The following is a 14,989-nucleotide window of genomic DNA, read 5'->3' on the forward strand; positions in this document are numbered from 1 at the left end:
AACCCCAATTGCCCCCCAAAAATAAATAAATAAATGAAAAATAATAATAGAGATTAGAGTTCTTTAAAAAAAATTTTTTAAAGAAACAGATAAATCAAAGAAATATTTAATTTTATCCTTAATATATCTTACTCAGTGGCAGCACCAGAGTCTGTAATATTTTCTTGTAGAGTTTTATTGTTATTCTATATACTGTCAAAAATTTTAACCCTTGATATTTTGTTAACTAATACAAAAAATTGGTTCATTTTTAATTATCTTTTTTTCTCTTTGTTCTTAGAGAATAAACCAAAAGGACTCCAATGGGTCATAGATACAACCATAGCTTATCCTCAAGCTGAACCTATAGACATCCAAACCTGGATTCTTGGATATAGGCGACCAACAGTCACTCATGTTCATTACAGGTAGGACAAATCCTGAATCCAGTCTAATTTTAATGCACTTTTTACTATTGGTGTAACATCATGTAGTTATTCTTTTAAATGATCAAACAGTATGAATAGCTTTCTGGATTCTTCATTTCCAAATTTCATCTAGCCATAGTGGAAAGAGCAATGGTTTTGGAAGGCATATGACTTGAATTCCAGATCTGTTAATAATTCTGTAACCTGTGTCAAGTCCATGTGTCTTCAATAGTTTACTCTGCTGGTTTCTCCCCTGTGTCCTAAAAATATGCATTCCCCCATAGCCTATAAAATTTTTTTTGTTCAATCTGCTATACCTTGAAACTACTGTCCTATCTTTCTTCCCTTCATTGTCAGACTTCTAGAAAGAGAACTCACTATTTCTTCTTTCCTTATGGTTTCAGTGCTCTTATTTATTGATTGTAATGTGGCATCTGCTCCCACTATTCTATTGTAACTGCTCTGGAGCTACTAATTATCTCTCTTATTTTATCCTTCTTGGCTTTTGTGTTGCCTCTCACTCTTTTTTGTTAATCCCTATGCTCTTGGCGTCCATGATACTGTGCTCTTAATGATCTTTTCTTATTTTTTGGTGACCCATGTTTTCTTTACTGTTCTTTGTTATTATTCTGCCCCTGAACTAGAGCATCTCCCATTGTTGTGTCTTTGGCTCTTTTCTCTCTTTATATTTTCTCACTTGGTGATATCATCCATCTCCATGGCTTTTGTAATCATCTCTATGAAAATCACTCTATAATCTCTTCCTCTAGTCCTTCTCCCCAGGTCTGTATCTGTATATCTATGTGAGTGTGTGTATGTATATGTGTGTACACACACACACACACACACACACACACACACACACACACACACGTAGTTTCAGGCAAGGTTTTAATTTTTCTTCTATGTGTGATACTTTAATTCTTAAGTTACGAATATGTCAGGATCACATTATATATGTAAAGCACTTTATAAAATGTCAACTATGTTATTACTACTATCAAATGCACATAAACTCTGCGAGAGGATCACATCATGGCTTGAAAGATATCAGTGGCCCAGTGAGAGAGAGGGAAAATAGGAAGTGTAATAAGAGGTATAGCTTAGAGGCATAAATGGCATATGAACGGTATACAATCATGGTAGTTGATTGTAAGATTAGAGATCATTAAAAATTTTAATACCAATCAGGGCAAGTTCAAATCTTCTTATTAAGTTTGGCTGTCTGCTATCTTTGGGACCTTCAGCAAATCACTTAACCTTTTTTGGGAATCAACTTCCTTTTCCATAAAATGAGCTCCCCTACATTCTCTGTAATAGATACTCTAGTAAAACAGGATTACTCCTAGTCCCCATATACATCTATATTTTGTTTCTTCCCTTTCTTTGCTACCTGTGCCTGGCATGGTCCTTTCTTTTCTACAGCTCAACCCATTGAACTCTTTACCTAGTCTTTAAAGCTCAGCTGAAATGTTACTTTCTCCAGGAAATCTTCGCCAGTTCCTGTTAATGATGACTTTCCACCTTGGACTTCACATAAAACTTTTTGGCTCCTCTCAAACTCATTCATTCAATAAGCATTGACATCTACTATATGCCAGGCACTGATACAGTGACAGAAAAGAAATAGCTACAGAGCTCAAGAAACTTATATCCTATTGAGCAGAAACGACATGAGATAACACCTTGTTAAGTAAACCTTAGTGTTTTCAAAATTGTGTTGCCACCAGCATAGATTTCCTCAGTTCTGGCCAAGCTTATCTTTCCAACTTAGTCTTCTCAAGTGTTATTTCAGATTCCTTATATAATACATTTGGGACTGAGGTATTAGGGTCCAAACATTGTGATTCCATTATCAATTGATAATGAAAATGGATTATTATAAATGTATTCTTATTTGTTACATTTTCTATTTTTTGTTTTTTCCTCCTGCCAGTTTCATCTACAAAAATCTTTGAGATAATATAGTTCAGTTGAAGTTCATGCCAAGATTTCTGTACTTATTTTTACTAACTTCACTGTTTTTCACTGTTTTACAAGGCAGTAATGCTTACAGTGTTTCATCATTCTTCTCTGTAGCACTTTACAGATGAGCTTGTATTCTAAATCACTGTTGACTGATTTAGACTTGACTGCCTTATCTTTCCTCTCAGCAAGATGATAAAAGTGTGTGCTGACTAAGGCAGTTTTTGGGTTCCTTTGGTCTTTTTGTTGTGGGAACTTCTTTCTGTTGGTTAAATTTTTGTAGGAAATAGTAATAATCAAAGTCATTGTCTTTGCTTTTTTCTACATCCAGTTTTTCAACAATGACAACTTGTTTGAATAGATCAGGTTGAAATTATTACAGTTGTTCAATTTCTTCTCTCCCTTCTGTCTTCTAATTCAATGTTAGTTTTTACTTTAGCTCTAACTAGTTAATGATTTGATTATACAAAGACAACTTTTTCTGATATGAGTCCCAGTTAGTAACCATTTGTTTCTTGTTCATTAAGATATAGTTAATTTAATTGTTTTTATGGTATTTGATATTTGTCAAATCCAACATGTTCTGGTTGTTTTCTCAAAGGCGTTTATATTGTATGCACATGAAGCTTCTAAGTAGCCATAAGCTTTTAGCCTCTTTTGTTTCTTAAGCCTGAACCTTATTTTCCAAAATACTCTGAAAATACTCCCCTGTTCTGCTCACTTTTGACTTACAAGTCTATGATTATTAAAGTAGATAATGATTTGGTTTGGAAGACTTTTGTCAGATTCTTTGTAGAATTTCTCAACTTTATCTTCTGCAATGGATACTAGCACCTAAGATACAGTGGTCTTTATGATGGTCTCTTTGTGTTCATCTTGATCTGGCAGGAGAAGATGACCAAGTGTCCCATGAAATGATACTTCTTGTTGCCCTTTGAAACATGATAAAAACCAACTCTGTCAACTCAACCCTTCCAAAGAGAACTTATGAACTATCTTTCCATTCAGCTGTGATTTCCTTTAGCAGCAGTTTTATCTTATGGTTGTATCAAGAGAATATCAAGGTTGAATTTCAGTAATAAGTCAACTCATTGTTGATAAAAGAAAGACCTGACATTTGTAGCAGCTGTTCACATTCAGAATTAATTTAAAAGTAGTATGATTCTTAGCACTTTCTACTCCCCTTCTACCTCTTCACCTCTGTTACTGTGGAAGTGGAAGGAGGCCACACAACAATGCATCGTTATTTTTTTCTGTTTTGTGATTACTATAGACACAGATTCATCACGTTATACGGAAATGTCAAACACGTGGCCCGCAGACTGCATGTGGCCATAACATGTTCAAGTATGGCCTGAAGCAAATTAAAATGAAATTGGGAAATATTTCACAAAACAAACAGAGATCCTTTTTTTTTGCATGTACAATTATATTAAATGTATTTTTACATTAGTCATTATGAGAGAAGAATCGGAGCAAAAGGGAAAAACTACAAGAAAGAAAAAACAAAAAACAAGTGAAAATAGTATGTTTCAATCTGCATTCAGACTCCATAGTTCTTTTTGTGGATGTGGATAGCATTTTCCGTCGTGACTGTTTTGGAATTGTCTTAGATCATTATATTACAGAGAAGAGCTAAGTTTATCATAGTTGATTGCCACACAGTGTTGCTGTTACTGTGTACAATGTTCTCCTGGTTTGCTCACTTCACCCAGCATCAGTTCCTGTAAGTCTTTCCAGGTTTTTCTGAAGTGTGCCTGCTCATCATTTCTTTTAGCACAATAGTATTCCATTGCATTCATATACCACAACTTGTTCAGCCATTCCCCAGTTGATGGGCATCCCCTCAGTTTCCACTTCTTTGCCAACAGAGATCCTTCTGTACAGATTAGTGGCCCCTGTTTCTCTTGAGTTTAACACCATTGACCTAGTATACAGCTTACTGGTGATGAGACTCTCTCTTGAGTTTGTATGACAGTCTGTTTTTTACTGGGACTACTCCTAGGATTCTTCATTTTGGGTTTCCTTTTAGGATGTAAATGGTAAATTCTTTCTATTTTCACCTTACCCTCTGGTTTACTTAACATCTCTAGGCCAATTTATAATCTTTACATTTGGAATAATAATAATGACTACCTCCCATGGTGGGTTTTGAGGATCAAACAGTGTTTATGTATGTGAATGAGTTGTATAAGTGTAAAGCATTATTCTCATTAGACTAGAAGTTATGTGTAGATTATTCCAGCTGCAATCTGTTATAAAAAGCATAATGAAGAAATAGTTGTGGAAGCATATCTTTCAGTGTTGCCAGCTGGCAGATGAAATATACAGAATCATTTTGAAATACATTCATTCAGAAGTCAAGCAGTTGTATAGCTACCAGTCTCAAATATGTCCTCTTAGTAAGATTTATAGAGCGAACATCATAGGATAGATCTTTCATCCAGTATAAATCAGAGTTTTTTCTCTGCACAGAAGCAATTTTGTTCAGGATGAAGGTAACCTTATTTTTAAGTCTTATTTTAAGCTGTCCCATAAGGATGCTATGAGATGAAGAAATGAAGAAGCCTTTGTTGATAACATTTCCATTTTGAGCTCTTCAGTAGTTGTTATATAAAGAATCCCTTTGTCCTTATTGCATAACACCGTTTTGACCATGGATTGCAGTTATTTATGTGCTCATGAACAAGGACTGTCTTGTTTATCTTTGTATTTCCTGATGTATAGAACATTACCTTGCTGGAAGTAGGCCCCCAATATTGTTGAATTAAATGTGGGTATGTAAGCCTTCGGGTAGTAGGTATGTTTGCAATAAATTAACTTAATTTGTCCATGGTCTTTTGCCACTGGCAAAGAATTTATACACCACACACCTGAGATGACTTTATATGTGACAGTTTGATTTAAAACTTAAAGTGCTTTTGTCACCTAGTTCTTATAAACTGTTAGTCACAGACACCTACTTTTTAAAAAGTTCTTGATAAACCTATTAATAACAATAGTATTTATATAGTTATTTATATAAAGTTTGCAAAATACATGTTAGCTAATTTGATCCTTATAACAAGTAGGTGCTATTATCCTCATTTTACAGGTGAGGAAACTGAGGCAAACAGAGGTTAAGTGACATAACTAGGGGCATACAGCTAGTACATGTCTGATACAGGAGTCTAACTCAGGTCTCCTTGACTCTAAGTCTAACTCTCTATTCACTGCATCATCTAGCAGGCTAACAAAACCTAATATTGATGTTTCTAATACAAGTAAAGTACCATGTGTATATGTTTAAAAGTCATACTATGTGAACATATTTCTATAAAAAGAGTCTATTATAATTGATGAAAATAAGAAAGTTGACTCAGTTCTTATTGACCGGTGATCCTTCCTAAAGGTGGTAAGGTATGTTTTTCATTGCATCAGCATCCAGGGTAATATTGTGCATTCATTTACTCAACAGATACTCATTGGTCGATAAAATGATCAAAAATAACCTTAATGGGAAAATACATAGTAGATATTCATTAAAAATGTCTTGAATGAATTATTTTCCTAAAATAGGTCAGTGATAAGTACAACTCTCCCTTAAAATATTGCTAACTAAAACAATACAATAAATTGTGTCTTCTATCAATGCCCTGGTGTTATCTGAATTCATTTGTTTGTTCACTCATTAAGTCATTCAGCAGATATTTTATGTAAAACATTGTGCAGTCTGGAGCATATAAATAAGAGAATACTAGAACAAATAACTGATTGGTGAACTTGTCTGAAGAGAGAAATATGAGTTATTGTTACTATGTGTTTCAGACTTACTGTGTGCAAGATAAGTAATACTTTATAGAATAAGGAGAAGATTATGGTTACTCATTTCAAGGGAGTTAGATTAACAAGGATAACAACACGTGCACATATCATTAGCAGAAAGATCAGCTGCATATATGCATTGCCTCAGTTACTGCCAGTAGTCTGAAAGGTGGTTTAGTGTGACTGAAAAGATGTATATTATTCTGCACTGTGTAGAGAGAAAAGACTGCAATTTGTTTTGTGATTCTGTCTCTTAAGTTCTTATTTTCTTCTGATAATCCCATTGCCTCCCTCACTAGTTTTAGTTTGTGTCTGTCATACACCAAGTTAATGTAGTGCTAGTTTTGCTATGTCATCTGAAATTCTGCTTCAGGGTGACTTTAAAACATACCTGTTGAGTCACCCAGTATTTGTGGCTGTCAATGTTTTGGTTTATCATGTACACAAGCCAGCAATATGTGTCTTTGGTTATCTCAGACACCGAGCACATGTAGCTGAGCAGTATTAAGCAGTGTTTTTATGAGAGCTAAATTGTTCAACTCTTACCATCCTATTTTCTCCTCTAAGGAGAATGATCTGGACTGGAAAGGGCAGTTTGAAAAAAGGTTAATAGGCAGTTGAAACCCATAAGTAGGGAGAAAGAATAAAAGAGTACCTATGTGGACTTGATGAGTTCAGGTCACCAGAACTATATGAACTATATGTCAGGGTACTAAAAGAGCTGGCAGGTGTGATTGCCCTGTTACTGTCATTGAAAGATTGTTGAGAATGGGAGAGGAACTGCAGGTTTGGAGATAAGTAGGTGTCTGGTTCACAAAATCAAAGCCAGTGACTGCAGACTTTGAACCAGTAAGTTTGTCTTTAATTCCTAGCAAAATTCCAGGTTTCATGAATAAAGGGCTAGCTTTGAATCCAGAAGACCTAAGTTCAGGTGTTTCTTCTGACACATAGGCAGTGTGAGTCTGGGCAGATCACTTACCTGTCTGTGCTCTTAGCAATGCTAAGGCTGTTAGTTGCAGAGAAGGTGCAACCCTCTATTGCAGGAAGAGTTTCCTCACCTAGGAAATCACAGGTCTGTTCCCTATTGCTAGTATTAAAGTGATGCTTAGTATACAACTAGTAAAAGAGATTGATCACAGAGAACTAGTATGGATTAATCAAGACATCATATAGCCAGTGTGGGAATTTGTTCTGCTTGATTATGCATCTTTTTTTTTTTATACAATTTTAATTTTCGAGTCCAAATTCTCTGCTTTCAGCCCTTCCTCCACCTATTGAGAAAGCAAGCAATGTGATACAAATTATACATGTGCATTGACTATGTATCTTTATTATAAGGGTTTTGTTTTTTAGTGGGATGAGTAATTGGGAGATAATCAACTTTGTTAAGTGAAAAAGAAATTTAGTAGATTTTTTAAAAAAAGGCTTTTTTAAAAAAAAACTTAGCTTTTTTTTTTTTGACAAGGTTGTTAGACTGGTGGATCAAGGATGTTCTTTGATATAGTTTAATGCATCCCCTAAGTATTTGATACATTCCCTCATGCTGTTGTTGGCAGAATGACTGATTATGTGGGCTAAATGATAATATTGTAGATAAATTAGAAAATGAATTAATAGATTAATTAGAAAATAAACCAAAAGGCCTTCAGTGGGTCATAGATAAAACCATAGCTTTTCCTAAGGTGGATTCCGAATTGCTTGACCCCAAATAATAGTCATTGATGATTGGATGTCATCTTGAAAAGATGTCTGTGATGGTATTTTCTAGCTCATTGTGCTTTGGCTCTGTACTGTTTAACATTTTATCAATAATTTAGATAAAGGCATAGATAGCTTGCTTATCAGATTTGCAGCTGACACAAATTTGAGAGGGATGGCTAACATACTGAATGACCAAATCAGGATGTAGAAAGATCTTGGCAGAGTAGAGCTTGACAGGGCTGAATCTAATAAAAGGAAATTTAATAGGGATGAATGTAAAATCTTACATTTGGGTTAAAAAAATTAATTTCAGAATAGTATGATGGGCTAAGTGTGTCTAGATAGCATCAGAAAAAGATATGGGGAGTTTTAGTGGCCTGAAATGTTAATATAAGTCAGTGCTATAGTCTTGGCAACCAATAAGAGTGTTATGCTTAGTTCTTAGCATCACATTTTAGGGAAGATAATAACAACAACACTTAACAACAAGGTATCATTTATATAGCACTGAGAGGTGAGATGCTATTATTATTCCCATTTTACAGATAAGGAAGCTGGGACAAATAGAGGCTGAGTGACATGTTCAGAATCACATAGCTCATAATTATCTGAGGTAGGATTTGGGTTCAGGTCATTTTGACTCCATGTCCAACATTCTACCCATTGTGCCATCTAGCTGCATTGATAAAATTTGAGAGGATTCAGAAAAGGGCATCTCGGATGGTGACGGACTTTAATTTAATTTAATAATAAGTATTGATCAAAGGAACTAAAAGGAAAATTACATAAGCTTCTTATCCTGGGAAGTTTACCTATGTTCCTCACTAAATCAAACTTCCTAAACAATTTATACTAAGAAATTGGCACCATTTAAAGTCCAAATAATTTTGCCTTTAAACTTTCTGGTAGCTGGTAAATTTGCTATAAGGAAAGAGTGCAGAACTTTCCAGTTACCAGTTATAATATTTAATATACTAAAGCAAACTGTAGTCCATATGTGGTAACATGTCTGTCACTCAGATAGCACCTTGCACAAATATAGAAAACCACTTGTAGGCCATTTAAGGTTATCACATATCAGGGCCATCACCTCTAAGTTGAGAAAAGCAATCAGTCAGTATTCATTGAGCATCTGCAAAAAGTTCAAGGGACTATGTTAGTGCTCAAACACAAGTGGGAACAAGTTCTACATTTCTTTGGCTCTTCAGTGAAAAGCAAAGTTTTCATGGTCTACATATTTTGTAATTACCTTATTAGGTCATTTTTTTAAAAAAAACTTGACATTTTTATTACTCTTAAGTCTTCTTTCAATCAATGTCTTTTAACATACTTGCTTTTGAATGGCCCGAAATGATTTCTAACTTGTACTTGGCAAAATGGGACAAGTACCATAACAAGCCCAACCTGAATTTTGATACCTGTTATTTCACTGTTATTCCATCCTACTCCTGTTTTTAGTCTTTGGGTGGGTTGGAGTAAGTTATTCTAGGCTAATTCTGAAAACTAATGCTGCTTCACTTCATCTAGACTGAAATTATGGGCTTGACGTAGCACTCAATCAGTAAAGCAACATTAAGAAGTCAAATGATGAGATCATTTTTGGTGGTCAGCTGCTTGACCAAATTTACTGTGTAGTTGTTTGCATGGTTCAATTCCAAGAACAATTCTCATCAGTTTTATTCATTGTATGTGAACTTTCCTTGAAACCAAAAAAAAATTTTTCTGGAGAAAGTTTAAGTTTTTCAATATTAGATGTTTTGGTACATTTGTTATTATTTTCTTACTTCTTCCTACCTTATAAGTTTGTCCTTGCCAGAATCTTTTTGTCTTTTCTTAAAAACATAACCTTTATATTATCTATTGCCTGAGATTTCTACCATCACAATAAATTAAACTCACATCCATCTATTAGAAATAATATTTTGTACTAACTTTACTACCAAAACTACAAACTGTATTTTTAAAATTACCTATCACTTGAAATTAATAAGAGTAGACATATTACCTATACAATCCAAATAGGAAAAATGGTTGCAAAATTTTAATTGAAAAGCAAATTAGACAAAAGGAGGGATTTAGATTTTATGAAGTATTTCATTTAATTCATTAAATGCTCATTAAGCATATAGTAATATGCACAGGTTGTTGTGTTTGGAGATACAGAAGTGAAACGAAAAGTAACCTGCCCTTAAGAAACTTATAATCTAAAAAAGATAAGATATGTAAAAAAATAAATACAGCTTAAGATAGGCTATAGTAAGGGCAAGAATGAAATATCAGATATGAGAGATATCTGTTGAAGGAACTGAGTATATTTAGTCTGGAGAAAAGAAAAATCAGGAGATGTTATAGTTGTGTTCAAATGTTTGAAGGGCTTCATGTGGAAGAGACATTCAATCTGTCAGTCAAACATTTATTAAACACCTCCTACATGCCGGGTACTATATTAAATACTGAGATTACAAGGATAGACAGAAGACAGCCCCTGCTCTCAAGGATCTCACAGTTGAATGAGGGCGAATGTGGGTGACAGAAGAAGTAATATGCTGGAGAAAATGAGATGGAGTGGGATCACTTGTGCAGATAAAGGATTTTGCCTCGGTAAGAAGGGCCACCTCATTATGTGAGAGAGGTTCGAAGGTGAAAATAGGGGCAGAAAACAGCGGTGTGATGTGAGTTGAGGAGGAGGGGAAAAGAGATCTCTCAGGAAATGGCCTCAATATTTTTCAGTAAAATATAAAATATAAGGAGAGAGTTGGGGAAGGGGGATATGGGAGGTTTTAAAGAGGGATGAAAAGGTTTAGAAGAGCCACTAGTTAGTAGGGGATAGTGAGTCAGGGAAGTATAAAAAATTGCCTTGCTACAGTTCAGGCTCAGTACAGATTGCATAACATAAATTTGTAGTCAGTCCAGTCAGTATGGTGTCATGTCCAGGAATATTGACCGCTGGAGTAATTCTATGTTTTTTAATCCTTTTCTTGAAGTTTGCTGGGCTATATGTGTATGAGCAATGGTTGAAAAACCTGCGTAAAACCTACTGGAATTCTCTGTCTTTCTTGGTAAGAGACAGTGTAATTTTTAAAAAGATGTTGTCGTGGTGGCAAAGAATTGGAAATTGAGAGGATGCCCATCAATTGGGGAATGGCTGAGCAAGTTGTGGTATATGAAGGTAATGGAATACTATTGTGCTATAAGAAATGATGAACAGGCTGACTTCAGAAAAACCTGGGAAGACTTATATGGTCTGATGCTGAGTGAAGTGAGCAGAACCAAGAGGACTTTGTACACAATAGCAGCCACGTTATGCAGTGACTAAGAATGTTAAACTGAACCCTTCTCAGCATTACGAGGATCTAAGACATCTCCAGAGGCCTCGGGATGGAAAATGCTGTCCACATCCAAAGAAAGAACTATGGAAGTCGAATCGCTCTCACTTATTTTTACCTTCAGTTGAGTTTTGTTTCATCTTTCTGATGGTTCCTCCTATTGGTTTTAATTTTTACTTACAACTTCACTAATGTGAAAATATGTTTAAGGGGTATGTAAATGTAAAGCCTATGTCAGATTGTGCGCCATCTTGGGGAGGGTGGGGGGGAGAAAAAGGGAGAAAAATTTTCAACTCAAAAGCATATGGAAAAAAAATTAAAAAGATGTTGTCTGTATAGATCATGGTTTTCAGACTGGAAGTGATTCCTTTGAATCTAACATTTTTGGGGGAGTGGGGTGGGGGTGGGGAGGCAATCGGGGTTAAGTGACTTGCCCAGGGTCACACAGTAACCTTCTTATTTTAAAGATAAGGAAACTGAAGTCCAGGAAGGTTAAGTGACTTGCCTATCATCACACTCATTGTGTGTGCTTCTGCACTCAAATCTCTGGGACTCCAGGTCCAGCACTGTGATTGGCAGAAAGGAAACAGGGGGTTAATAGTTCCCAGGATTTTCATATCTCTTTTTTTTCAGAAATAAGATAAGTTTTATGACTAGGGACCTGCTACTTAGGAAGCGTTATAAGACCTCTTCATCAATGTTTTACACAATGCTTTTATACCCACTTTGAGATGGTCATGATTTCTAGGGGTTCCTTTGTATCACATCCATTTAAACTGCCATTGATGTGTCATCCCACTTGCGTTTAGTCAATATGTGGCACACATATAGCCACAATCAGGGTAAAGATCATTTCACTGATACTATATATTTATTGGAAGTCTATGGTATATTGACTGCTCTCATCTTTTAGCTTGATTAACATTGTCTACTGTAGTCAGAGCTCTCTGCTTCCTTCAGACTCTTTTTTTCCCTCTGCCTCTTTGAGACAGTCTTCTCATTCTTTATAGTTTCTATGTAGACCTATCCTACTTTCCTGACACAATCTTTTGAATTCTTCCCTCCCAGTCTTATTTTTCTATTGTCTTACATAAAACTTAGTCTTTAATATAGTGTCATGTGATCTGTGAATGCTTTGTAAACAGTCTAATAAAGCAGCCTGGTAGAGTGAATAATATTCCGTTAAAAAGGGAGCTCCTGGAAAAAATAGTAACAATTAATTTAGAAGAACAAAAGGTCAAGAATATCAAAGGAACATATGGAAAAAAATGTAAAGGAAGGAGGTTTAGCAGTACCAGATCTTAATCTATATTATAAGGCCATAATTATCAAAACTATCTCATACTGGCTAAGAAAGAGAAAGGTAGATCAGTGGAACAGAGTAAACATGCAATCTGCAGCAGCAAATGAATATTGTAATCTAGTGTTTGGCAAGTGTAAAGACTTAAGTTTTGGGGATAAGAATTCTTTATTCAGTAAAAATTGTTGGGAAAGCTGGAAAGGAGTCTGGCAGAAATTGGGCATAGACCAGTATCTTACACCATTTACCAAGATAAGGTCAAAATGGATATATGACCTAAAGTGAGATAGTATGTTCCATGTTCTTTGAATTGAACATGAAACATACTGTTTATCAGGCTTATGGATAGGTGAACAGTCTATGAACAAACAAGAGATAGAGAGCATTGTAAAATGGATAATTTTGATTACATCAAATTAAAAAGTTTTGTGCAAATAAAAAAAATGTAGCCAAGATCAGAAGGAAAGCAGAAAACTGGGGAAAAATTTTTATTGACGGTTCCTCAGATAAAAGTCTGTTATCTCAGATATATAAAGAAATGTGTCAACTATAAGAATGCGAGTCATTCCCCAATTAATAAATGGTCAAAGGGTATAAACAGACAATTTTCTGATGAAATCAGAACAATTTATCTTCATATGAAAAAAAGCTCTAATCATTATTGATTAACAAAATGCAAATTAAAACAACCTTGAGATGTCATTTCACACCTGTCAAATTGGCTAAAATGATAGAAGGAGAAAGTGACAAATGTTGGAGGCGATGTGGAAAAATGGGGACCTTAATTCATTGTTGGTGCATCTGTGAGCTGATCCAACCATTTTGGAGAGAGATTTGAAATTATGCCCAAAGAGTTATTAAACTGCCTATACCCTTTCACCCAACAATACCCCTATTAGCCCAAGATGATTAGGGGAAAAGGAAAGGAACCTACATGTTCTAAAATATTTATAGCAGCTCTCTTTGTGGTGGCAAAGAATTGGAAATTATGGGGATGCCCCTCAATTGGGGAATGGCTGAACAGATTGTGGTATATATATTGTGATAGAATATTACTCTGCTATAAGAAATGATGAGCTCAGTGATTTTAGAAAAGCATGGAGAAACCTCCACAAAACAGTGAAGAGGGAAATGAGCAGAACCAAGTGAACAGTGTATACAGTAACAGTATTATTTTAAGAACACAACTTTGAGTGACCAAGTCATTCTATTATAAATACCCAAATTAACCACAAAAATCTAATGAAGGAAGATGCTGTTTGAATCCAGAAAAAGAACTGATATGTGTATGTAGATACAGATCTCTCTCTCTCTCTCTCTCTCTCTCTCTCTCTCTCTCTGTCTCTCTCCCCCTTTTGCTCCCTCCCTCCCTCTATGGAGAGAGAATATATATATGGAGAGAGATCTCTATATGCATATATAGAATATTTTATACACACACATATATATATATATATAGAGAGAGAGAGAGATTGAGAGAATATACACACACATAGATACACATATAGATTTGTGTGGTAGCCATCTTGAAATTGGGGAGTGTCAGGGAAGAAAGTTACATGAGGTATTTGTTGTATTTTTGAAAGGAATTGCATGTTGTGCATAATGGATCTGCAAATTCAGGTGCAGTCCAGTTTTTCTAGCCCACTTTGTTATGGAAATTCTTGTTTTATTTCTTAAGTTCAGAATAAAATAAATATATATTTTAAAGTGAGCTCTTTGAAGGCAGGGACTGTGTTTTTTACTTCTTTTATATCTATCCCCCAGCCCTAAGCAGAATGCCTGGAACACATAAGCACTTAACAAATGTTTGTTAACTGCTTACTGAATTGGAATCAGGAAGACCTGGGTTTAAGCCCTGATTCCAGCATTTACTAATTATGTGATCATGGACAAATCATTTAGTTTTTCTGAGCCTCCATTTTCTTATCTGTGAAGTGGAAGTAATAGTGCCTTTGTAGTACCTACTTCACAAGGTTATCTTGAAGCTCAAACGATATAATGCACATCAACTTTGTAAAATTAGAGTGTTATGCAAATGTCAGTTATTATTATCATTCTTCTTATTGTCATCTTATATTTGATAGAGTTCAGATAGAAATGAACCTGGGAACAAGTCACTATCCTGCTTTATTATTCTTTTATATTTAATGTTCTGCAAACTATTGTATACATAGGTGGTAAGACAACTACTTTATGTAATTGAATAAAAAGTATTTGAATGTCTTCTGTAGGCTCACTAATGTCATCTTTGGGACAATTCCAGGAGCAGATAAGATGACAGGGATACTGTTAATGATATTATTTTGATTTCTGCTAGATTTCTATATTTTGAGAGTTTTTCATTCCAGGTAGCTTTAGGAGACCATGGATATTTGGTATGGCAACATATATTGAAAATATTATTCTTAAATTTTGTATATATCAATGTTATGTCAGTTGTGACAATTGTGAGCAACATTTCCATCTGTGATAGTAATCCAGTT

General features: G+C 35.0%; 1 protein-coding gene across 2 annotated transcripts in view; it reads left to right on the top strand.

Moving 5' to 3' along the window:
- Window positions 1-14,989, top strand: part of LPGAT1 (lysophosphatidylglycerol acyltransferase 1) — a 124,239-nt gene that overhangs the window by 67,801 nt on the left and 41,449 nt on the right. For both annotated transcript variants that reach the window (XM_021007849.2, XM_021007848.2), the window contains exon 7: window positions 281-407. In XM_021007849.2, the coding sequence (XP_020863508.1) occupies window positions 281-407 (127 nt within the window). The remainder of the gene's footprint in view (window positions 1-280; window positions 408-14,989) is intronic.

The sequence above is a fragment of the Phascolarctos cinereus genome, unplaced genomic scaffold (assembly GCF_003287225.1).
Source record: "Phascolarctos cinereus isolate Bilbo 61053 unplaced genomic scaffold, phaCin_HiC Scaffold_5;HRSCAF=322, whole genome shotgun sequence".
Taxonomy (NCBI): Eukaryota; Metazoa; Chordata; class Mammalia; order Diprotodontia; family Phascolarctidae; genus Phascolarctos; species Phascolarctos cinereus.